A 24,505-nucleotide genomic window follows, 5' to 3' on the forward strand; every position below is an offset into this window, starting at 1 on the left:
CTCACAACGTACAACCAACAATAAATGAAAAGCACCAGTTTGCTTTTGTTCCACAATGTTACTTTATTATGTTAACCGGTTTTTGGCTTGCAAGGCCATCTTCAGACATTTACTCAGTACTGTCAGCAAAGAAGTAACAATGTTACAAAGTAGAAACACTACAACTAAAAACACAGTAATACCTGCTTGCTCACAACATCCCATAGCTCACAAACATACAGCTTTCCACTCAATGGTGCACTGTCTCATATCTATCCCCGTGTCCAGAGATGATTTTGAAGCACAGTTAGGTGCAATAAAATGTATTGCCACAACCAATGGCTACAGTCCACAGTTATTACTGACCACATCTTGCACAGGAAACAAAAACGGAAAATTATACCCCTCCTCTATGCCCCACTTGCTTCCCCATCCTGTGTCTGCAAGAAATGGTGCACACTACCATATCTAGGTGTGGTATCACAGATTGTAGCCAAAGCACTGAAAGCCTGCAAGTATACGGGCTTTCCTACTATGTTAAGAGCACGACAGCCCAGTGTATTTTTAATAGCAAAGATAAGATCCAGTTACTAGCCAATAGTGGGGTACACAAATCCACCTATCCTGATTGTGACAAATTTTACATTGGCCAGTCAGGCAGAGACATAGCAACTAGGCTGGCTGAGCATGAACGCAGCTGGAGGTCGCAGAGTTCTGACTCCGCATTTGCTGAGCACGTACTTAGTGAGGGTCACAACTACCAGCCAGTGTCCCAAGTACTTCAATTATCAAGCCAAGGCCATAAACTCAACTTGCTGGAAGCCCTGGAAATTAACAAATGCCTAGCCCACAGTCCAGATCTAATCCTAAATGACCAGACACAGCTCAACACTTCCCCTCTCCTAAACTTCAGATAATCATCTCTGGTGTTCTTTACTTCCCACGCTGTCTGTTCCTACATATTCCCATTTTCCTGTATTCATTAAGTTCTTTTGTTTTATTGAAGTTGTCTATGTATTCCATACGTACTGTAGTTTTAATACGAGGGCTATCCACAAAGTACATTACGTTTTGGAATTAAAAATAAAGTATTGGAAGCTGTGCATCATCATCAAAACGCTGCATAGCCAACCACTTCTTCATTGCTGGGAATAAGTGGAAGTCGCTCGGTGCCAGGTCGGGACTGTACGGCGGATGAGGAAACAACCCCACTTAAAAGATTCGAGAACTTCGCAAGCGGCATTTGCCGTGTGGGCCCAGGCGTTGTAGTGAATCAGCAAGATCTTTGAGCCCAACTTTCCCCTGCACTTGTTTTGTATTGCTCTTCTGAGGTTGTGCAGAGTTTGGCAATACCTTTGAGAGTTTATTGTAGTGCCTCTTTCCAGGAAATCCACAAAAATCACACCTTTTCTGTCCCAAAAGAGGTAACCACGTGGTTGAAGGCGCAGGTGGCCAAATTTTATGACGAAGGAATTTCCAAGCTCGTCCATCGCTACGATAAGTGCCTTAATTTAAATGGCAACTATGTAGAAAAGTAGTATTTAAGTGTGGCTTTCATCTGTATATAATAAAAAAAAATTCCAATACTTTATTTATTTTTAACTCCAAAACATAATGTACTTTGTGGATAGCCCTCGTAGTTAGGGCTTTCTTTTAACTGGTACTTGTATTACTGTCCATGTTTAACACCTCTTGTAGTTGTCTCATCAGATATAGTTTGTATTTTACTTGGTTCATTTATTTAATGCAAATTGTACATAGCCAGAGTTTTGAATATAATGTTAATGTTGAAATGCAGTACCACCACACTCTCAAAGATTGCATTTACTGTATGTTCCCTCAGACTCCTCCACTTCCCAGCATTTATTTATTTCTGTTTACCTTATTGATATTGCTTAAGTTCCTTATGTATTCTGTAGCTATATTGATTATTGTTTCTTCTTTTAATTGGTTTATGTATCACTCTCCATGCTTTATACCTCCTGATGAAGCCTTGTCAAGTACTAATTTCATTTTATTAGTTTTATTTATTAATATAAACTGTTATGCAGGCATGCTGTTCCTATTTTGTGTTAAAGTTTTTTCCTGTTACTCCATTTTTATTTATTTATTGTTCAATTTCCTACTTTTTCATTGCATTACCACCACACTGTCAAAGATGTTACTTACTGTATGTTTCTGCTTCAGTCTAGACATGTTACTTCTCTTCCAATGTTATTTGCAAACATTGTAACTTCTATGGTTACAATACTCAGTAACTGTCTGAAAATGGCCTTGTAAGGCAAAAACCGGTTTAACACAATAAAAGTAATACTGTGGAACAAAAGCAAACTGGTGCTTTTAATTTACTATAATGTTGTTCCACCAAGAACCGATGCAAGATTCTGTTAACATAATACAACCAACAATGTTTTCACTTGCATTTTTCTCCCAAGAACTTTGGTTCTTGAATATCCTGGTGACATATGACTGACCTCTGTTCAAAAATTAGTGGAGTACTCCGACAGCATGTTACTGGTCTTAACTTGTCCTCTGGCACATTGTCTTCATATGAATCAACGTGGTTCTTGAATAAAAAGGAAAATTCACTTGAGAAAACTACAGAATTACAAGACAATTGCTGGGCCAGAAGTTACATTCGAGAAGTGAAATTGCAGCACTGCCAATAGAAACATTAAAATACATGTCACAGCTTTCGGAGCTAGTATTTCCTTCTGTAGGGAAGAAATAGTGGGGCATCTTTCTAAGGTCTGTGAGGAACCGCATCAGGAACGGATCTTGAGCCTGAAACCTTTGCCACTCACGAGCAAATTCTCTACCAACTGAGCTATCCAGCACGACTCATTGCCCTCATAGCTCTACTTCCACCATCATCACTCTCTTGCCTTCCCAAATTCATTAAGTTGCGCATATGTTGCGGGACTAGCACTCTTTGAAGGAAGGATACTGCAGAGAAATGGCTTGGCCACAGCCTCGGGAACTGTTTCCAGAATGAAAAGTTATGGGTTCGAGTCAGTGTCTGGGAAACAGTTTTAATCTACCATTTCCTCACATTTTTTGCTGTAACCATTTTGATTTACATTCCTTACATTTCTATGTTAGTTATACTGCTGCAATTACTTCTCTTCTTTAAAATTTCTGTACTTATCTCTTTCATCAATCAAGTGAAGTTTGATATTCCCACGAAGAAACAGAATATCTGGTCAATACTTACTTTCAGAAGACAAAATTCCAGTAGAGCTGACAGACATTTACAACTTATTTGTTTGAATAGTGTAGCTAGTCTGAGTGACTTGTTAATATTTTTTTAAATGAAACTTAAAAGTCTCACTAGCTCTAAAAGGTGCACTGAGATTTTGGTCACTACCTAGACTGGGTAAAGTGGAACTTACATCAATACAAAACATGGTGAAAGACATGAAATAATTATAAATAATATTGCTGTGGATTAAAGAAGTGTTACTCATGAGCGCATTTCTTGAGGATGAACTTTCACATCAGATCACTGAGCACAAACTTGCCAAAATCAGAATTAATATTTATGAAATCCACTAGAGAACTTCTCTAATTTAGGAATTATCAGTATAATGAAACATTGTCTCTAAAAATGAAAGCAATGCAAATGTTACCTGTTGATGAACACATTGCAATTGTGTTTCAAGATCTTGGCTACTTTGTCCTTCATTTTTTCTTTCTCGGCAAGTTCCATCTCTGCAACTTTGGCCATAGAATCTACTCGTACCCGTGATCCAAAGACCTTGATTTTGTCTGTGTCCATTGGCGTATTTGCAATAAGTATTCGAGCATTTTCAACACGTTTTGGTTGGTGAAGACCCACTTTCTTGTCCAGCAGAAAACCTGTAACATGTATATTATTATAGGCTTTGCCGGCATACAATTATTTGAACAATGGAAAATATTAACAATAAAAGGAAGCTTCGATGGTCTGAGCTACTGGAGATGGCAATTATGTGTGCGTGTCTCCCTTTATAATGAAATCGTCAGCCGAAAGCGAAATGTGTAACAGTCTTTTCATTGTGCCTGTGCAACTCAGTATGTCATCTTTACGGTGAGTAGCAATCTATCCTTTTCTGTATGATTATTTCAAAATGTTTTTAGATATTTAGCCAGATTACTAATGACTAGGGACAGGAAACTTTCGCATTAACTACAACATGAGGACAAAAAAACATTTTTAGCAACATATCACAAAATTAGCTCTTTTTAACAAGCTATCGTGAAATTTGGCATTTTTCCAGTTTCTGTATAAAAATTTCAAAAATATTGGTGCAGCAGTATATTGCTAATGGTAACTAATAAGTTATTTAACACTAAAACTGGATCTTAAGCCTCAAATTCACAAACTATAAAAATGACCATTTCTCACAAAAACATCTGATGTCTTACAATTCATTTAAAGTGTCTGATGGAAGACCAAAGAAATCAAGTATACATCTTTGAGATTACTTGGAGGACAAAAAACTCCGTTCCTATCACAGTGTAAACTCAATTTAAAACATATATAGTAACCACCGAAAATGTTGTTTAATAGCAACTGGTTTGTGTGGACATCACCACGGAAAGTAGTTTGATGACTTTCTGTGCCAAAAACGAATTATTTACTACTATATTTACTAACTCAAAATTCATCTCACTCCAAGATCTCTGGCCGTGCATAATAGCTGCTCTGTTTCACATTTTTGTCCAAATAGCGCACAGTAGTGTCTATTATGTTTTCTTGTATTTTCTTTCTGTTTACTTTGATCTCGTTCACAGAAATAGTTTCCATAATTGTAAAAAAAAGCCGAAGCATGTAGTTACTACCAATGAAAGAACACAGAAGTTTGAAGCTGATGTTCTGTATGCTCCCAATAAATATACAGTATTCTGTAAATACTGCAACATCAAGATATTTTGGGGCAGAAAAGATAATGTACTGAAACATGTGCATAATGAGAAGTACAAATGAAATAGATCCAGGATTTCCAATGTGAAAACAAAGTGCAAGCTTCGATCAGGGACAGCTTTCAAGTCCCAAGAAAAATGAAAACTACTGCAAACACCTGGCTTGAAGGACTGTGCAAACGTTTTCGAAACTGAACATTTCGCTTCACAAACTGGAAAAATAAAGATTTTCGCCAGTGGATGAATGAATTCATCCAAGGTAATCTGTGTTTACTGATAGTACATAGCGTGATAAACTAGTTTCCAGCTTCATCAGGTTACCTTCCATTAGGAATGTGGGTGCACTCAGCGACTGTGATATGATTTATAAATTATAGAGCGCAGCAATCAGTTGTCCTCCTTTTGCAGGTTTTATTTGGCAAATCCAGATTTCAGCTAGTGCCTAGTCATTATCAACACACTATTTTCTAGTCTCAAAGCATGTCAGTTCCCTGTTGTTCGGGCACCAGTCAGTATTCAAAGAACTGTGACTGACACTCGAACAAGGAAATCTATTGGTTTAATACAGGGTACGGCAGTCAAACCTGCATTTTTAAATGAATGTAAAATACGCACGGATGCAGATATCAAAATTTTATTCACACACTCTTATTCTACATTGAAAAGCATTTAAGAAACATCAAAACATTTTTTTCTTTGTTTGGAAATAACATCAGCAAGATGACATCCTTCTCGATCACGGCATACTCTCAGGCAATTTACGAAGCAATCCATCACATGACAGAGCATACCCTGAGGAATTCTCTAGATTTCCAGCCCAATTCTTGCTTTGAGATCACCAACATTATGAGGTCTACCTACATACACTTAAGGTAACCCCATAAGGGGGGGGGGAGGGGGGAAACAGAAAGCTGTAAGGTCGGGGGAGGAGGCAAGCAATCACTCCATTCTTGGAAATCACCCAGTTAGGAAAAACTTCATTGAGAACATTAATACTCACATGGGTTGTGTGACATGTTGCTCCATCTTGTTGAAATAATATTTCATCATTCACTGCATATTGACTGACGACGCTGAGGTATGAAGAATGTCCTCAACATTGTTGAATAGTGCTCAGCATTCATGGTAACAGACTGCCCTCTTTCGTCCTCAAAAAAATAAGGGCCTATTATTCCCGATAAGGACATTGCACACCAAACTGTTACCTTGACTGAGTGGAGGAGTTTCTCATAGAGCTTGAGAGAGTTCTGATCACTCCAATATCTAAAGTTCTGTTTGTTCACATATCCATTAAGGTGAAACTGTGCCTCGTCACTCATCTAAAGGTTGTGAACAAGCTCCTCGTTTTCTTAAATCATTTGCAAAAGACTTGTACAGAAATGCTGTTGGACCACGAAGTCATTATTATTCAAAGTGTTAACCACTTGGATTTTGTATGGGTGGTGATGTACCATATTTACTCGAATCTAAGCTGCACTTTTTTTCCAGTTTTTGTAATCCAAAAAACCGCCTGCGGCTTAGAATCGAGTGCAAAGCAAGAGGAAGTTCTGAAAAATGTTGGTGGGTGCCGCCACAACTAACTTCTGCCGTCGAATATATGTAGCGCTACACAGGCATGGTTTGTAGGCACAAAGATAAATACTGGCGCCTAGACCTCTGCGTCAGTAAATAAATTTAAAAAAAGTGGAAGACGAGCTTTTTTTCCTCCGCCCCGAGTTTCGACCACTGTACTTTGATATATTATCCAACAAAGTAAATACAAATTCCATATTGTTCATCTTCGAATGTAGCAGCATTTCAATGTACTACAAAAATCCGACTGGCAAGACTGTTTGGGATGTTTGTCAATATGGCCAACTCTACGTTCTGAATTTTTTCTTACCTGTGAGAAGAGATGGTCGCTAATAGGAAATTTTATGAATTGTGAATCACATGCAGTATTCTCTTCACCATAAGAATAATATGAACATAAACATTTTGACATGTATTGTTTCGAGTTTGCTGCTATCTCATTTAAATCCTGTCTGCTTAATAAACTACGAAACTAGTGAGACAACAGCAAATGCGGAAGAATATAGATATCATGTCATGTTTATATTCGTATTATTCTAATGCCTAATAGTGATACAGTCAGAAATGAAGCACGGAAATTGACTAGATTTTTAAATCTAAGATGACTAATTTCTGTGCAGAATGTAATGTACTAAAGAGGCGCCTGCAAAGATTTTCAAACGGAGAAAAATTTTCGCTAAACTCTCGTTCAGAACATTTTCTATCATACGCAGTCTATTATTTGGTTCTTGTTGATCATTATCAAAGAAAACAGCAGTGTAAGTAACAACAAATAGCAGTCTCTTGTCATTGTTTCGCTAATGAGACGACTCCTCTCTTTTTCATTTTTTTTTTAACTGTAAGCGGCGGTGGAGCGCACAAAAGCAAGCCATGCCGCGAGCGGTGACAGGCCGTAAACATGCACTATCAGAATGCGACAAACAATGCATGACACAGTACAGTAATGCATTTTCAGCTTAGAATGATGTAAACACCTATAACAAAGAAAACCGCGCCTATCAGATCAAAGAAAAATAAGCAATCAGTTCAAACCAGACGAAGCACGTGAAAAAGGAAGGGTATCCGTATAAATATGGATGGAGCGCCTGACGCATAGCAATGGCTACCTGGTAAAGCTTAACTGCTAAGCTTACGACTCCAACCAAACTAATGTAGCTGTATCGTCATTCATTCGACCTAAATTGTGTCTCATATTACAATGGACCAACTTTGTTTCGATTTAGAGATGCGGCCTAAAACTTTTCTCTCCCCTTGAATTTCGAGTCTCAAATTTTAGGTGCGGCTTAGATTCGGGAAAATTTTTTTTCCTTGATTTCGAATCTCATTTTTCAGGTGCGGCTTAGATTCGAGTGCGGCTTAGATTCAAGTAAATACGGTAAGTCTAACCTCAAAATCCTTCGGACAGTCCTATCAGAAATTCCAAGCGCAATAATCTGTCTACGCGCTGATCTCCGGGGCCTTCTTCCCACAGCAGTTCTTGCATGTTCCACATTCTCAGGAGTATGCACTGTCTTCGCTCTGCCACCTCTTTTCCTTGTCGTTTCACCAACATTTTCAGACTTTTCGACCCAAGTTTTTATAGAGTTAACCAAAGGCACTGGCCTATTACGATTAATCTGAAAATGCACCAGGAAACAACGCTGAGTGGCTACATAGCTAACGCTTTGGTAGAACGCTTTCACTGCAAACGACCACTGCTGCTTAATCCACTGCTCCAGGGCAACTGAAATGCTTTGTATTGGGGAACGCAGTGGTCACCTTGGTTACTCGCCCCCCACTACTTCCAATGCTTCCGCGCACTAATAATAAATGCAGGTTTAACTGACATACCCTGTATAAATGTTTTATCTTTCTGTATAGTAATATAAATAAATTTTAAGTTTAATCTAATATATACAACAGAGGTATATTTTCATTCTCAACAAAGTACTGGATTACAATTAAATGAGAAAAAACAACAATTATAAATATTTGTTGGGAAGATTTCTTTTTTGTCCAAAAATTGAAATAAAATTTATTTTCAATGTCTATCAAATATAATTTAATTGAGAGGTATGTTATCATTTATAATGTAGCGCTGAAATAAGACAAAAACAAAGAAGAAATTTGAAAAACATGCATTCAGAAAATATTACCGAATGGCAAAAAATAACACTGAAATTGGCTACAAAATCAAACAATTTTTTCCTGAGCCTGCTAATGACTAACCAATCAGGACTGCCTGAAGATGACAGGAAGTCATTCTGCCGGAATATCAGCCAGTCTGGCTGACATCACTTGCTTGGCCGAATACCTGAACATTTTTGTAACATATATTAACACCTACACAAGACAAATAGCACAAAAAAGAATTTGTAACATACCTTCATCGAGGAATGAGTCTTCAAGGCAACCACCAGTCTTCTTTATAATCTGAATGGCTGAAAGATTTCCTGATCCTTTCAGTCTCAACACAGCAGTAACTGCAAGCTTTGCAAAATGATCCTTGTGTTGCGACAGAATTTTAGAACTAAGGGTAGTTGATGCAATATTGTAGAGATCTTGATGAAATTTTGCCTCATCACCACTACAATATAAGAAAAGAAAAATCATATTAATGGTTTCCTGGAAAGATAAACTAATAGCATAATGTGTTAGCTTATGTTCTTAGAACAGTTGCACATTTCAATAGAATGAAGTTTGCTTCACAGTTACAATGTCGTACAGATCATATAGATACAGTTGGTGGAATTTGTTATCTGGATAAAGCCCAAGTCTATGGCTCAGTTAGGTGTGATGGGGGTGCCATCACAGTTTGTTCATGACTTAGAGAATTTTAAAAATATATTTTACTAACTGCATCTATCTAGTGGGAGGAGGAAGAGGATGAATGATGTATACTTGTTATGTCATTCAATACATACGCTACTTTTCTAATGTCCTCAGTTCGGTTACTGCCTCAATGCCATGAAAAAAATGGGGAATGTAAAACTGTAACTACTTGCCAACCCCAGTTTTCATGTGCCACATATCATTAGACATTTGATAACAATAATTGTAATTCAGAGAAGTAATGGAAGGAGTAAATGTAACAACTCACCATAGAATTTAGGCATTCAGTTTTTGATTTCATGTAAACAAGACTGAAAATATTGCTAAGCTTCCAGACAATGTCTACCTTTACAGACAAGCACTGTTTAGCAGTGTTCATAGCCACTGTATATCATATGAATGGCTTTCAGGGCTTCAGTTTTTTGCTTTTTCACCATATCAGCAAGCCAATAGGTGTTCTTGTGAAACTTTTACTCCTTCTTATGAAATCAAGCTGTGCTGTTACAATGATGTGAAGTCTTCCGCTCACTGAGGTCAAGTTGCTAAGTTTATGATTTCAGCTTCTCACTTGTGAGAGGTGAGGCTCTCTCTTCCAAGTTTGTACTACTATCAGCAGTATCAACTTTCTGCCTGTTTGTCATTTTGATTGGGACATGGGGTGTTGAATGGGTTGGTTGATCTGGGGGAGGGGACCAAACACGAGCGTTAGTCTTCTTTGTGCTAACCTGGTGTTGGCTGAAGGGCACTATAAGAAAATTTTACATCTGCCCGCAATACATTTCTGCTGTGTAACAATATTTTGGGGTAACAGGGAATTCGCAAAGAATATTACTTTCCAAAGAAAGGATGAGAACACATTGTGGTGGCAATTTGCAAACCTTCAGCCATACACTGCTCGAGTGTCAGAATTTTGATACAGTTGTCACCGTGCATATATACTGTCTTTAGATTTGTGTTTAATGAAACAAAAAAAAATGGGAAGTGCTTGAAGGGCACAGCAGTACTGTTGAGCATACACCACAGAGAGGATGGAAATGAAGCAATCAGAAACATTTCAAAAGCCCGGAAGATCAATGAACATTAGTTGGCTCAAGAATGAGACACTGATAAATAAAAAAAATCCTTAGTAATGAGTATAACACATCGAAAAGTGAACTGTCTGGCATGTATGACACGAGGATGGTTTGAAAAGTTCTCAGAACCAAATAGGAAAAAAGTACTTACATCACTGAAACTTTTTATATTTTTCAATGTAGTCTCCTTGTAGATTAATGCACTTGGTCCAATGATGTTCCAGTACCTTGATCCCATCTCGGAAATGAGTTTCCTAAAGCCTGCAAAATAGTTGTCAACTCTGGCTACCAATTCTTTGTTTGATGCTAATCTTCGTCCACAAAGAAAAATTTTCAATTTTGGGAAGAGATGAAAGTCTGATGGAGCCATATCAGGTGAATAAGGCGGGTGTGGCAACAATTCACACCTTAGTTCATGTAATTCTGCCATGGCGGCGGCACATGTGTGCAGGCACTGGTCAAAAGGCACGGCACCTATCTTGCAGATAATTTTTTCATTTCTATTTCTTCAGTTAAAATGTGATCTACCCTTTCAGATGATATCTGGCAAGCGTGAGCAATTTCACGCACTTTCAATCGGTGATCATCGATGACCATTTTGTGCACTTTTGCAATGATTTCTGGAGTACTGACACATCTTGGCCAATCACTGCGCAGACCATCATCTAAGCTCTCCCGACAAAATTTAAATTCATTTGTCCACATGGCAACAGTTGAATATGAAGGAGCAGAGTTCCCCAGTGTATTCTGGAAATCGGCACGAATGTCCTTCGCTTTCACACCTTTCTTTAGGAAGTACTTAGTAATTGTTCTCTATTTTTTCCATCTTCGCAAATCACTACACGGGAACAACAACAGAGCCACGTCACCACCACAGCCCTCTTCCAAGAGCACTAACATGGCACGTGTTTACAGGCAACAGTCCAATGAATATCAAGTGAACAACTCATTGCACTAGTGCTGACTTCCCGTGGTGATTCTGAGAACTTTTCGAACCACCCTCATAACATTAGTTGTTGCTAAAAACTGTCACTGATGGAATGACAGAAAAAGAATTGCTAGGGCAGGTTAGCTATATGTACGTAAGACAGTTCGATGATGATGTAGTACACAGTAGTCCTATTGGAATGAAGAAAATAGCTGGCAAACGAAAGGAATGAAGATCTGTATCAAATCAATCTTAGGATTCATAATCATAATAATACTAAACCACCAGGAAGGAACTGCATCATTAACCAAATGAACACTCACTGCTACCATTTTCTTTTCAGGAACAATAAATTACATATCTTGGCAAGGACCAAAGAAAACAAATTGATATTAAGGTTAATTAACAAATCATAAACAGTGCTGAATATGACTGTCACACAGCCCTCTCACATTTCAAGCACTCACATTCTCTCAATTTATAGACACATAATCTGTATCACTTCAGGCAGGGGGGAGGGTACCTTAATAATCTCAGATGTTATTCAATTTAGCACATGTTAAAATTCAGGAGTAAGTAATAAACACATATTTTTTTGTTTTCTCCGAAAAAAATTCCTGCGCTGAGATACACGCCTCCAAAGATGACACTGCGAACATTTTGAAGATGCGATTATCAGAAAAGATTTTTAAGATGCTGTTATCTCTGTAACAGTTCCAGATACTTTATTAGAATTGTTTTATTTGAAAGATAATTGCTTTGTGGTTACAATGGTATCTTTGGACACATCTGTCAAAGCTCTTTTACTGTCACCTTTTGAATCTTTTTCATAATTCGCAGATTTTTTTTTTTCAAAAATGCCAATCCAGAAAAGTTAGATTTTTTTCCTGTTGATTAGTACCATGTAGTACTATATTCTCTGTAAAGGAGAGCTTCCCACTTTTAAGTTGGACAGGTTTTATTTTAAAAAATCTTTTTTTAACTTCCAAGGGTAATGTATGTCTTCACTGAAGTTGTTTCTTACTAATTTCTTTGTTACAATGTTTATTTCTATTGTCTTTGTTCCATTTATTACTTATCACTTTGTTGCAGTTATTTCTTTTTACTTTCATTGTTGTAGATATTTCTTACAGTTTGTTGTAGTTTCTTGTCAGTATCTTTGCCATGGTTGTTCATTGCAGGTGTCTGTATTGTAGTTGTTCAGTGATAATTTGTTTACTGAAGAGGCTTCTAAGAAATCTGAGACAATCCAATTAGTTATGTGTTTTTTGTGAGGAATTTGCCAGTTGACACAGTTGCAGTATGTTTTGTGAAAAGGACTGTTTGAAATGTCTTCTGACTGGGGCCACAGGAGAGTGATGTGTGCTGACTGCATATCCATAGAAGGATAAACAGACTATGTTGAGGCTGGGAATAAGTGTTCTCGTTTGAAGACTCTGTTTCAAAGTGAAGATGTTTCCAGTGACGACTTTTTGTGTTCCAAATGTTTTGCCAGAACAACAACAATGATAGTATCTGTACAAGGTGATGTCTCCCATGGTGCATATGATGCAAATTTTGCATCAATAGAGGAAGAATTAAATACCCTGATTCAGTCAACTGCAGAGGTAGGTATTAGTCCTGTTAAGAAATCATGGTCAGTGAAGTCGAGTCATAAGCTCTATGCATCAACAAACTGCAGAGATATTACTAAAGCTGTGGATAAATACACTACAGTAAAACTGACCACACTCTTTAAAGTAGAAATTCCATCTTCAGAAGAAAATGAACCAAAGCACTCTTTTCAGGAATTTTTCACAAATATCAATTCAGCTGTTGAATACTGTGCATCTTGCAGTGAAAAGGTGCAAATTTTAACTATTATTCCAGAGACATTTTCAAAGAAAACAATTTTGAACCATGTTCCATCAGTATCAAAGCACATGGTCAAATCAAGAAATGTGAGATCTGTAAAAGGAGTCTTTGGAAGACCAGATCCCTTTTATGGACATCCTGTAGAAGCAGCTCAAGTTCAAACAGTGCAGTCATTTTATGTGGAAGATAAATGGGACTGTTCTCGTCAGAGTGCCAACAAAAAAGACTATAGCTGTAACAGTTGAGGTCAAAAAGTTGTGAAAGTGAAGAGATACATGACTCGCAGTATTAAAGGAACTTTTGCAATTTATAAGAGCATCTATACAACTTCACATATTGGAAGAACAAAATTATATGCAATACAACCTAATGGGTAGTTCCACACCCACCTAGAGATGTCTGCTTATGTGTGTACTTCGCAAATTTTGAACTTTGTGTGGTAACTTTGAAGAACTTATTGGAGCATGTGACATATGACACCTTGGTTGGGCATGTAAAGTCATTAGTGGTCTGTGACACATAGCGAGAGACCCGCTTGTATCAAGAATGTGGTGACTGTCCTGGAAAGGGAAGACTGTCTTTACAGACACTTGGCCTGGAAGACACAGCAGCTAACTCTGCAGAAATATGTGACATGGGAGGAAAATAAACAAATTAAGGAAACTGTTGCCTTTGACAGTTTCATTGATGAACTTGGTAAATGGTCAGTGAAAGCAATAACACAACAGCATCTGAAGAAATTGCAACAACACATTGCAGAAGTGAAAGGGTGTGTACAGGCTGAAGACTATGTTTAGTGCTTCACTGTGATTTTGCTGAGATTTGTAGTTTATTGTCAGTGTGGAAGGATATTTTTATGTGGTGCGGTGTGAAGAGATTTGCAAGTTTATATAACACTTTGCCAAGGAATGAAAGACAGACAAGTTTTGGTATTTCTTTCCTGGTTTGTAATGGTGATGGTGGTTGCTTGAGTTTACTATGGATTTTTTCATCTAGAGTGTTTATCAAAGAGGCATTATAACCATTATTTTGGGCTATAGATTTAAGTATGTTCATTTCTTTACATGGACCTTCTTCACTGATTGGGGTGCGGAGCATATGGTTTACAGATGACCCGATGAAAGCAGTTTTAAGTTTGTTTGGGTGGCATGAGGTATTGTTAATGGTAACATCACTGGTAGTGGGTTTTCTGCGTATTTGGAAAGTATGCTTGTTAATGTGAGTGAAGATAGTCATGTCAAGGAAGTTATCCCATCAGTGGTCTGGTATTCAACTGTGAATTTAATATTTGGGTGCATTTTATTCATTTCCTCTGCTAGGTTACTTATTTCTTCTTTTGGACCCTTGAAAAGTACTATTGTGTCATCTTCTATAGTACAAAATTTTGTCAGTAAATTGTGGGTGTGTTAAGAAGTCTTGTTTCAGATTATGTATAAATATGTCAGCAAGCAAGCCTGCAAGGCTGCTACCCATTGCTAGACCGTTGTTTTGCATCTGATATTTGCCACTGAATGAAAAGTAATTATGTGAGAGGACTAATTCAAGCAACATCTTGAGTTCATAAATTTCTGTATTGTTTAGCTTTTTGTATTTGATTAGATTCTTTTGTATTATTGCGAGAGTTCCTTTGCAGGGGATATTGGTGCAGAGGTTTATTATGTCAAAGGAGGCAAATGTTGCTGTGTCTGGCACTATTAGATTATGTAGTTGATTAACTCAAAACTGTTTTTCATTGAAAAGCTGTTTTCAAAGGTGTAATTTTTCTTCAGTATATCATGAAGTTTGTATCCTGGACTGTCTACTGTACTGGACATATGGGACAACCAGTTTTGTGAATCTCTGGCTGAGACCTTAACCCAGGAGTCTGTGGATTCATTGTAACACAGTACTGAGCTTCATTACTGGTCAGTAGAAAACTGCGGTTTTTAAGTCGTCTTTTCAGCTTCTCTTGGTACTTTTGGGTGGGGTCTGTTTGTAGTTCAGTGATATTATTAGATTCAAAAAATTCAAGGGTTTTGTTACTGTAGTCTCTTTGGTACACGATAACTGCCCTGTTGCTTTTATCTGCTTTTTATTACTAGGGCTTCATGACTAGTAAGTTTTTTATTGATGTTTGCAAGTATTATGTGCCCACAGTGGGCTGATTTTGAATTTTTATTTTCTATAAGATTTTTCTTTATAATTCGGTTTGCTTTATGTGCTATGGCGTTCTGTGTGTTGTGGCTTAGTTTGGCTGTGGCACAGGCCATTTTTGGTTCTAATGATTAAATTTTTGATATTTTTCTTATTGAGAGCAATGTCATGCTTCCGCCCTTTGTTTAGTAGGCTCAGCTAATTACTGTTAAAAGTTATGTCAGTATTATTCACAACTCTATGATGAAATTTATGTGGTGTACAACAAGATCAGATCTGAAACTTTTTTTCTTTTGCTTTCACTCTACTTCCAGTTGTACTTTATTAACCTGTGCATCAACACTGTCAAGAAATTGTGTAAGGCGACTTGGGTCGATGACATCACATAGTTCAAAGTGCAACTCATACAGCTGCTTAGTCAGGTCGGTTGGTCTGTTTGTAGTGCTTTCCTATTTCCGATTTTAGCCATAAGATTCCACAATTTCTTTTGGCCTTCTGTGCTGACTTGCTGTTATTGATCTTTACATTAATGTGGTTTGGAATGACGTTTTCAGTTAGACATATCTCATTAAACTTGACAGCTTGGGTGAATTTTATCAGTTTAAACTTTTTGTTCCTGTAGGTGTTCGTTTTACCTGGCGAGGTAGTGGTAATTTCAGTATATCCATTGTGGATGATGAACTGTGACTTATTTAAATTTGTGTTTATCTGGTAATAAATATGCAACCAGTCGCTTTTTTATGATTTGTTCAACCATGAACATGTTTTTGAGCCACTGCAGGCTCATCTTCATATGGAGGAGTTACAACACAACAACATAATGCTTGTGTAACATCTCCATCTGAAAGTAAGCCTGCAGTGGCTCGAAAACATGTTCATGGTTGAATAAATCGTAAAAAAGTGACTGGTTGCACATTTATTACCAGACAAACGCCAATTTAAAAAAAAAATCATCTTGAACCCATATTGAATTGTATACCATAGGAAACTCATCGAAAGTGCTGAAAACTGACATCTCCAACCATTTTAGCTAAATTAGGAGAGTTCCTACAGCAATTTGAAATTATGGTGATGTAGGGTTTTTCAGTGATTTTTGAAGACTTTACATCGCAGTATTTTCATAATGAGTCAATGGATTTTAACAAAATTTGTTACTTTTCTAAATCTATCTGTCTGCTACCTTTGCGCCAAGTTTCATCAAAATCTGAGCTGGTGAGTAAAATTACTGTGCTGATTTAACAAAATTGGGTATTTTTCTTAATCTATGTGTTTGCTACCTTTGCACCAAGTTTCATCAAAATTTCAGATGGTGAATAAAATCACAGTGTTGATTTGACATGGAATTACCCTGCAACAATGTATAATCTAGCATGCACTACACATTAACTCACAGTGAATCCTATTGTTTGCAAACTATTTGCATTTCATATGGTGGCCACATATTTTTGAAACATCACAATAATTAAGACCATTAACGAGAAGATAAGTCAGTTCGCGATGAAGCAGACATATGGGACTCCAAGTAAGGAAAGAAGCAAATTTTTTTTCACTGAATAGTTTATTGAGAATTGTGAGAGACAGAGTAACTGGCATGCAGGCAATGCTGTGGCAAAACAAGTCCTATATCATTGTGAGAGATACAGAGGTGAGTGAGTGAGTGTGCTGAGACTTGCCCCAGTTCACAACCACTAGGGCCACGTAAGGTGTGTGTGCTTAGCATACAAAGGATTGCACCCTAATCTAAGAGTGAGATTAAAAATTAAAATAACTTTTCCAAATTTTGTCAATGTATGCTTCACTATATTAATGTCAACACTGTTAAGTCTCAGCAATAAAAAGTTACACGACTGAACTTGACTGGAGCGCAATATTTTGGTCAAAATCGGCGTTTTTACAAAAAATTGAAGTGCTAAATATCAGACACCGAAAGATCAAAATTCATATGTAGCCTCAGTTTGACATAACAACTTTAACTATGTGACTCCATTACACTACCTCTATTAGTTTTTAAATTATTTGCTAAAAATCAAATTTGGAACAAAAACATCCCTATTCATAATAGATTAACTATCGTTTGTATTGTTATAGAAATTTCTAATTTCAGCACTTGATTACATGATGAAATAACACAGCTGTACCAAGTTTCAAGACTTTAGTGTAAATAACAATTATTACACGGAATCTAAAACAGGCAGCTCAGGGTTCATGTTCTACTGTTCATTCCGTTCCAAAAATTCTAGCCAGCTATGACTTTTTATGAAACTAAAGCCAACTTAACAGCGTTCATATAAAAATTAAGAAGACTATAAATTGTTGCACAACCGAGATATTAATTAATGTGTGTCCAAGAAAGGGGATATTTAGATGTAGGACTATCAACAACGTAGGGAAAGATAGATTGTTATGTATCATAAAGAAGACATGTTAAGTTGCACACAGGCACAATTAAAAGACATTTACACAAAGCTTTTGGCCAGAGCCCTCATCAAAAAAAGGGAAACAGAGAATGCATCCTGGCCCCAGTTGCCGGTCATGTGTGCGTGAGGTATGCTTGCTTATTTTTCTATTTCTCTTTTGCTGGCGAAGGCTATGGCTGAAAGATTTGTGTTTTGATTGTGCCTGTCTGCAACTTACCATGTCTTCTTTATGGCAAGTAGCAATCTATTATTCCCTACATTGTTGTTACTGACTTAATGCACCAACTGATACAGGAGTCATCATCAACGAGTACTAGTGCTCTCACAGTTAGTAAGCTGTAGGTTCAATTTCCCATAAATTCAAACGGTGGAACACATTGTTAATATTTGGCAGGTTCAGGGTAGTGCTGGAATGTGTACAATTTGTTCCGTACATAATTTCTGAGTTGCACCAGATATTCCATTGAGCGTTTTAACAGCAGTAGCAACAGAGCTTGGAGAAAGAAATGAGTTGTAAATTGAAACATAATTCACAGGAGACTAGTGTTTACATGGCTGACAATGAACAACTAAAAACACAGCAGTGATCAGCAGCTGTGGTACTTTTTCATGAAATGAAAAGTCCTGTTGCAGCTCGCAGGTGGTTGAGGTGGTTTCCAAAAATAGTTTAACACACAGTGGGCCCCTTGTAAGAGAACCATTCACAGGCTGTATGATCAGTTTGTACAGAAAGATTTACTATAGAAGTGAAGCAGCTTCAGCTATTTGTTCCCAGAGAATACTGAAGCAATGCAAGTTGCTTTAGCGTCCATTTGAAGTGATCCAATGAGGGTTGTTTGACCATTTTTAAATATTTTTATTATTTTATGTATCATTAAGCTACAATTGAGAAGTTCAAAACAGTTTAAAATTACCTTGCACCATTACTGAATGTTGGCTATTTTTATCTCCAAGTGCACAACGGTTTTTCAATTTGGAGAAATCTGCATCAATTTGAAATCTCTGCACTGAGTTAAGCTACAACATTGCAATTGACATGACTGAAGTCTCCTCTACAACATCGTTTATTACCCAAAACACCTTAAATTCAAAAATAACCAGTCAACATTATCTCCAAGTTTGGTGCTGAAAGTGTAGAAAATCCACTTTTTAAACCCAAAAATAACTACCAAGGAGTGATTTATCAGTGTGAATTTTTTTACTCTAATTAGATATCATTAACAACTAGCCTCATACAGAGCAAGAACACTGACAAATGTTTTCTTAATTTTTTTTAATTTTGAAAATCTCTATTTTTTGTGAAGTTTGGGGCTAGTTAACTCTGGTGGGGCTGAATATAAAAAAAATTGATTTTTGCACACTTCATACACCTATATGATAGCAAAGTGCTTTAAAAATTTCATCATTGATATTTGACTGTGAACGGAGGTACGGATTTTTGAAAATAAGGAAATAATTCACATTACACTGCAACTGATCTGATGTTGTTGCCTATTTAATTGGCTTATTGTTTCATTGTAATAAAATTTAGCTGTAACCTACATTTAGTTAACACTATCACCCTATATTTAGGTAGTATTATTTATTTCAATGGTAAAATATTAAACAATAGGAGCTTTTCCTTTAGTTTTATGTTAAAAAAATGCCCATTGATATCCAGGTTTTTTCTCATTACAACATCATTACAAGTTCAAAATGATAAAAATTAAAATAATAAACACGCGGAATTTCTCTATTGTTGAGAAGGCTACAGCTTTGTGCATGAGTTTAGTCCTCAGGACAAGTGTGTACAGGGACTCAGGGGACAGAGTAACAAGTCTGCACATGAACCCAGTAGTCAGTGACAAGTCTGTACAAGAACTGTGTACCCCACTACACTCATTTGGTATGGCATTGTTGTAGTAGGTCTGTTCAGAAACAGTGGATGTACATACTTCATTGAGGGTGTAGAATATTTTATGTGGTTTTGGTGTGAGTGTAATTTTTAATTAACTAAATCGATTTTAAAATTAAACATTAGCTAAATTTGAAAGACCAATTGCAATGCAATAAAATGGATGAACAGTGCTCTAGCAGACAGACAGTAATTGAAGTGTGTCACAAAACATTTTATTGTTTAGATTCAAAAATCTTAAAAAATGTTGATGACTTCAATGAAGACAGGCAAACTTTGTTTAAATTACAAAGTTCTTCTCTATCATCAGTTCATGAGTATCTTGAAAAAATATATACATTCTGAAGTACAATTACATTTTTGCAAAAAGGCTCTGATACACTCAAAGCTGAAATACTAAACACCTTTTTCCAAAGCTGTTTCACAGAGGAAGACCGCACTGCAGTTCCTTCTCTAAATCCTCACAAGAAAGAAAAAATGGCTGACATCAAAATAAGTGCCCAAGGAATAGAAAAGCGACTGAAATCACTCAACAGAGGAAAGTCCACTGGACCTGACGGGATACCAATTCGATTCTACACAGAGTACGCGAAAGAACTTTCCCCCCTTCTAACAGCCGTGTACCGCAAGTCTCTAGAGCAACGGTAGGTTCCAAATGATTGAAAAGAGCACAGGTAGTTCCAGTTTTCAAGAAGGGTTGTCGAGCAGATGCGCAAAACTATAGGCTTATATCTCTGACATCGATCTGTTGTAGAATTTTGGAACATGTTTTTTGCTCGCATATCATGTCATTTCTGGAAACCCAGAATCTGCTCTGTAGGAATCAACATGGATTCTGGAAACAGCAATCGTGTCAGACCCAACTCCCTTTATTTGTTCATGAGACCCAGAAAATATTAGCCACAGGCTCCCAGGTAGATGCCATTTTCCTTGACTTCTGGAAGGCGTTCGATACAGTTCTGCACTGTCGCCTCATAAAGTAAGAGCCTACGGAATATCAGACCAGATGTGTGGCTGGATTGCAGAGTTTTTTAACAAACAGAACACAGCATGTTGTTCTCAATGGAGAGACGTCTACAGACAAAGTAACCTCTGGTGTGCCATAAGGGAGCGTTATGGGACCATTGCTTTTCTCAATATATATAAATGACCCAGTAGATAGTGTTGGAAGTTCCATGTGGCTTTTCGCGGATGATTCTGTAGTATACAGAGAAGTTGCAGTATTAGAAAATTGCAGCGAAATGCAGGAAGATCTGCAGTGGATAGGCACTTGCTGCAGGGAGTGGCAACTGACCCTTAACATAGACAAATGTAATATATTGTGAATACATAGAAAGAAGGATCCTCTATTGTATGATTATATGATAGCAGAACAAACACTGGTAGCAGTTACTTCTGTAAAATACCTGGGAGTATGCATACGGAACGATTTGAAGTGGAGGAGGTGGCTTGCAAAACACTCATTTGACCTGTGCTTGAGTATTGCTCATCAATGTGGGATCCGTGCCAGGTTGGGTTGACAGAGGAGATACAGAAGATCCAAAGAAGAGTGGCGCATTTCGTCACATGATTATTTGGTAAGCGTGATAGCGTTACGGAGATGTTTAACAAACTCAAGTGGCAGACTCTGCAAGAGAGGCGCTCTGCATCACGGTGTAGCTTGCTCGCCAAGTTTCGAGAGGGTGTGTTTCTGGATGAGGTATCGAATATATTGCTTCCCCCTACTTATACCTCCTGAGGAGATCACGAATGTAAAATTAGAGAGATTAGAGCGCGCACGTAGGCTTTCAGACAGTCGTTCTTCCCATGAACCATAAGCGACTGGAACAGGAAAGGAAGGTAATGCAGTGGCACGTAAAGTGCCCTCCACCACACACCGTTGGGTGGCTTGTGGAGTATAAATGTAGATGTAGAAAGCTCATAAAAAGCCAGTTAAAAAACGTTTGAGCAAAATAAAACTTGAACATTTGTCCTTGATAAGTGTGTGTAAAACAGTTTCCAGAGTAAAACTTGATGTGATTCCTGCAAGTTCCTTTGCCGAAATTGTTACTCAAAAATAATTTTCATGATCCAGAATCTGTAACCTTGATAATGACATTTATATTCTTAGTGAGGAAGATATTAGTAAATTTGATTTTGCTTTTTCTAATTTAGAGGTATCTCCCACTTCGAAAATAAGAAAACAGTAGCAGAAAAAAAAGCAGCTACCGTAAGAAAGGTATAACGAATTTCAGATAAAATTAGAAGAGACTTAGAATCATGCTTCAATAATGCAGATACCAACAGCATTTCTAAAAAAAGAAGAAAACCTACCTCTAGAATAACCCGGCACTGAATATTTAAGCTTAAATGACAAATTCAAAAAGTAAATGTTCAGTGACACCTAAAGAGAAAATAGTTAAAATTTTAAGTTTGCTCCCTGTCTCATAGTCAAGAGAAAAAAGTAGTTCACAAGTTCAACATTTCTGATCATTCAATTAGACTAACCTGGAAATTAGTAAAAGAGCAGGACATTCTACCAGTTTTAGGAAAGGAGAAAGGAGTAGGTTAAAGTGAAATAACAACTGAAAAGATCTAGCAGTTTCTTGAAGATGATGTAAACAGCAGAATGTGCTGGGGTAGCAAAGATAGCAAAAGAGTTGTTATAAATGGAGTTAAATGTAAGAAAACAGAAATTACTACAAAATGGAGTTAAATACGTGAATGGCCTACCCGATCACCAGATCTCACTTCGTGTAACTTTTTTCTGTGAAGACACATTAAAGATCTGGTGTATGTACTGCCTCTACCACGTGATGCAGCAGAGCTCCAGGAGAGAATACGAGAAGCGACTGCTACAGTTGATGATGCTGTGCCGGGATGGGTATGGCAAGAATTCAATTACCATATTGACGTCTGCCGGGTCGCTCATGGTTCGCATATCGAATTTTTGTAAAAAAACTTTCAGAGTTTCTCTTCAAAATGCAATATGTATGACAACCGTAGAATGTTTAGTTCTTGTGCAATAAATAACTGAAAGTGTTCCCAGATTTTATGTACACCGAGTGTGTGGTGATCACGTCAACTGCAATTTTGTAACTTAACCCAGTGCAGAGATATTCACATTGATGCTTATGTCTCCAAAATGAAGAACCATTGTGCATCTACAAATAAAAATGGCCACCATTCAATAACAGTGCAAGGCAATTTTTTAAAATCTGTTTCCAACTTCTCAACTGTAGGTTAATGACGTATAAAAAACCCAAAATATTTGAAAATGGTCAAGCAACCGACTTAATTTTTATTGAATCACTTGACTTGGATGGACCCTCTACAGACCAGCCCTGACAAAATGTGCAAAAAATTAGCAGTGCAACTGGGCATACCTAGACACTCAGTTCAAAGGACTGTTAAAAGTGGTCTTGGGATGCACCCATGCAAAACAACCTCTGCTCAGAGGCTAAATGCATAACACAACCTGGGGGACTGATGACCTTAGCTGTTTAGCCCCCCTTAAACATCCCAACAACCACCACCACCATAACACAACCGGCCGAGTCTCCTAAGATTAGCTTGGAACTTACTGAAAAGTTTAATGTCATCTGATGCTAGCATTTGCCCATGAACCAATACTTAACATTTTGAGACTCATGGGTTCTGGACGTGTACTGGAGCAGATAGATTTGTGATGGTGGTCATACAGGTTGACAATTTAATGTTTCAGAAGTAGACTTTCGCACAATGTTATGAGACACTGAATAGCATTTCAGTATATTTAATGTTGACTTTAGTGACACTAAGGTGCCACAGGGCTTTGGACTAATACAACTTTTAAATAAAGAATAGGTATCTGCAAGCACCTGTTTGCATATACACAAACTCAACTGAACCTGTCACTTTTCAAATGGCTCTGAGCACTATGGGACTTAAAATCTGAGGTCATTAGTCCCCTTGTGACTTTTTACATATTTAGATAGCACTCCACTTGTATCCATTCTTTGAAACTGGGTGAAATGGTGGTCTGAATGAAAATTTATCATATTTTGTGCCAGTTACTATCACCATAGCTACTGGATCATATTCGCGTAATTCTTATGTAATTTGCAAATGTGTCATAATTGAGTCGACCATATAACTTGTAAAAACATTTCTTCCAATATATTTTTAATTTCAGGTACTTGATCAGTTGAATAAATACTTCACAGTAAGAGTACAAAATGAATGGAAAACTGGATACACAGCCTACCTGTTATCCATGGCTGCAGCTGAAAGAGCATCAACTGCAACCTGCAGTGCCTTCCGCCAACCAGCAATAATTATCTGCGGATGGATCTTCTGATCAATAAGTTTTTCAGCTTCACGTAACAACTCAGCAGCTATAATAGAAATTACCTTATTTCTTAACTGTTAACATAGTCTAAGGAAGGTCTTCAAGCACTCAATATGCAAGAGAAATTATATGAGTAATCCAATTAAAAACTGAAAGTGGAACACACATACACACACACACACAGAGGGGAAGAGGGAGAGATACTGTGGCTGCTATACATACCAAGAACTGTAACGGAAGTAGTTCCATCTCCAACTTCATCATCCTGGACACGTGACATGTCAACAAGGATTTTGGCAGCTGGATTATCAACACCTACAGCTTTCAATATTGTTGCACCATCATTTGTAATTTCCACCTGACCTTCATTACGGCCCATTGAAACAAGTATTTTGTCCATACCTTTTGGCCCAAGGGTGCTCTTTACTAAATCACCAATAGTAATGGCACCAATAAAGCTTGACATCCGTGCAGTCTCTGCTTTTTCCTCCTCCGCCTCATGCTTGAGTATTCTTTGAGGATTTAATGACACCTAGGAAAAAGTAGGAAAAGATAATGACACTATTCACAAATAATTCAATAATGTGGGCTATAGCAATGCAAACCACATGAAGCAATACAGTAACTTCA

At 37.4% G+C, this 24,505-nt stretch overlaps 1 protein-coding gene across 1 annotated transcript in view; it reads right to left on the minus strand.

Moving 5' to 3' along the window:
• LOC124621999 (T-complex protein 1 subunit beta) overlaps nt 1–24,505 on the minus strand; it is a 46,513-nt gene that overhangs the window by 18,304 nt on the left and 3,704 nt on the right. The window contains exons 2-5 of the mRNA XM_047147546.1: nt 24,098–24,407; nt 23,792–23,921; nt 8,820–9,022; nt 3,609–3,837 (exon numbers count right to left, since the gene is read on the minus strand). Of these exons, the coding sequence (XP_047003502.1) occupies nt 3,609–3,837; nt 8,820–9,022; nt 23,792–23,921; nt 24,098–24,407 (872 nt within the window). The remainder of the gene's footprint in view (nt 1–3,608; nt 3,838–8,819; nt 9,023–23,791; nt 23,922–24,097; nt 24,408–24,505) is intronic.

The sequence above is a fragment of the Schistocerca americana genome, chromosome 7 (assembly GCF_021461395.2).
Source record: "Schistocerca americana isolate TAMUIC-IGC-003095 chromosome 7, iqSchAmer2.1, whole genome shotgun sequence".
Taxonomy (NCBI): Eukaryota; Metazoa; Arthropoda; class Insecta; order Orthoptera; family Acrididae; genus Schistocerca; species Schistocerca americana.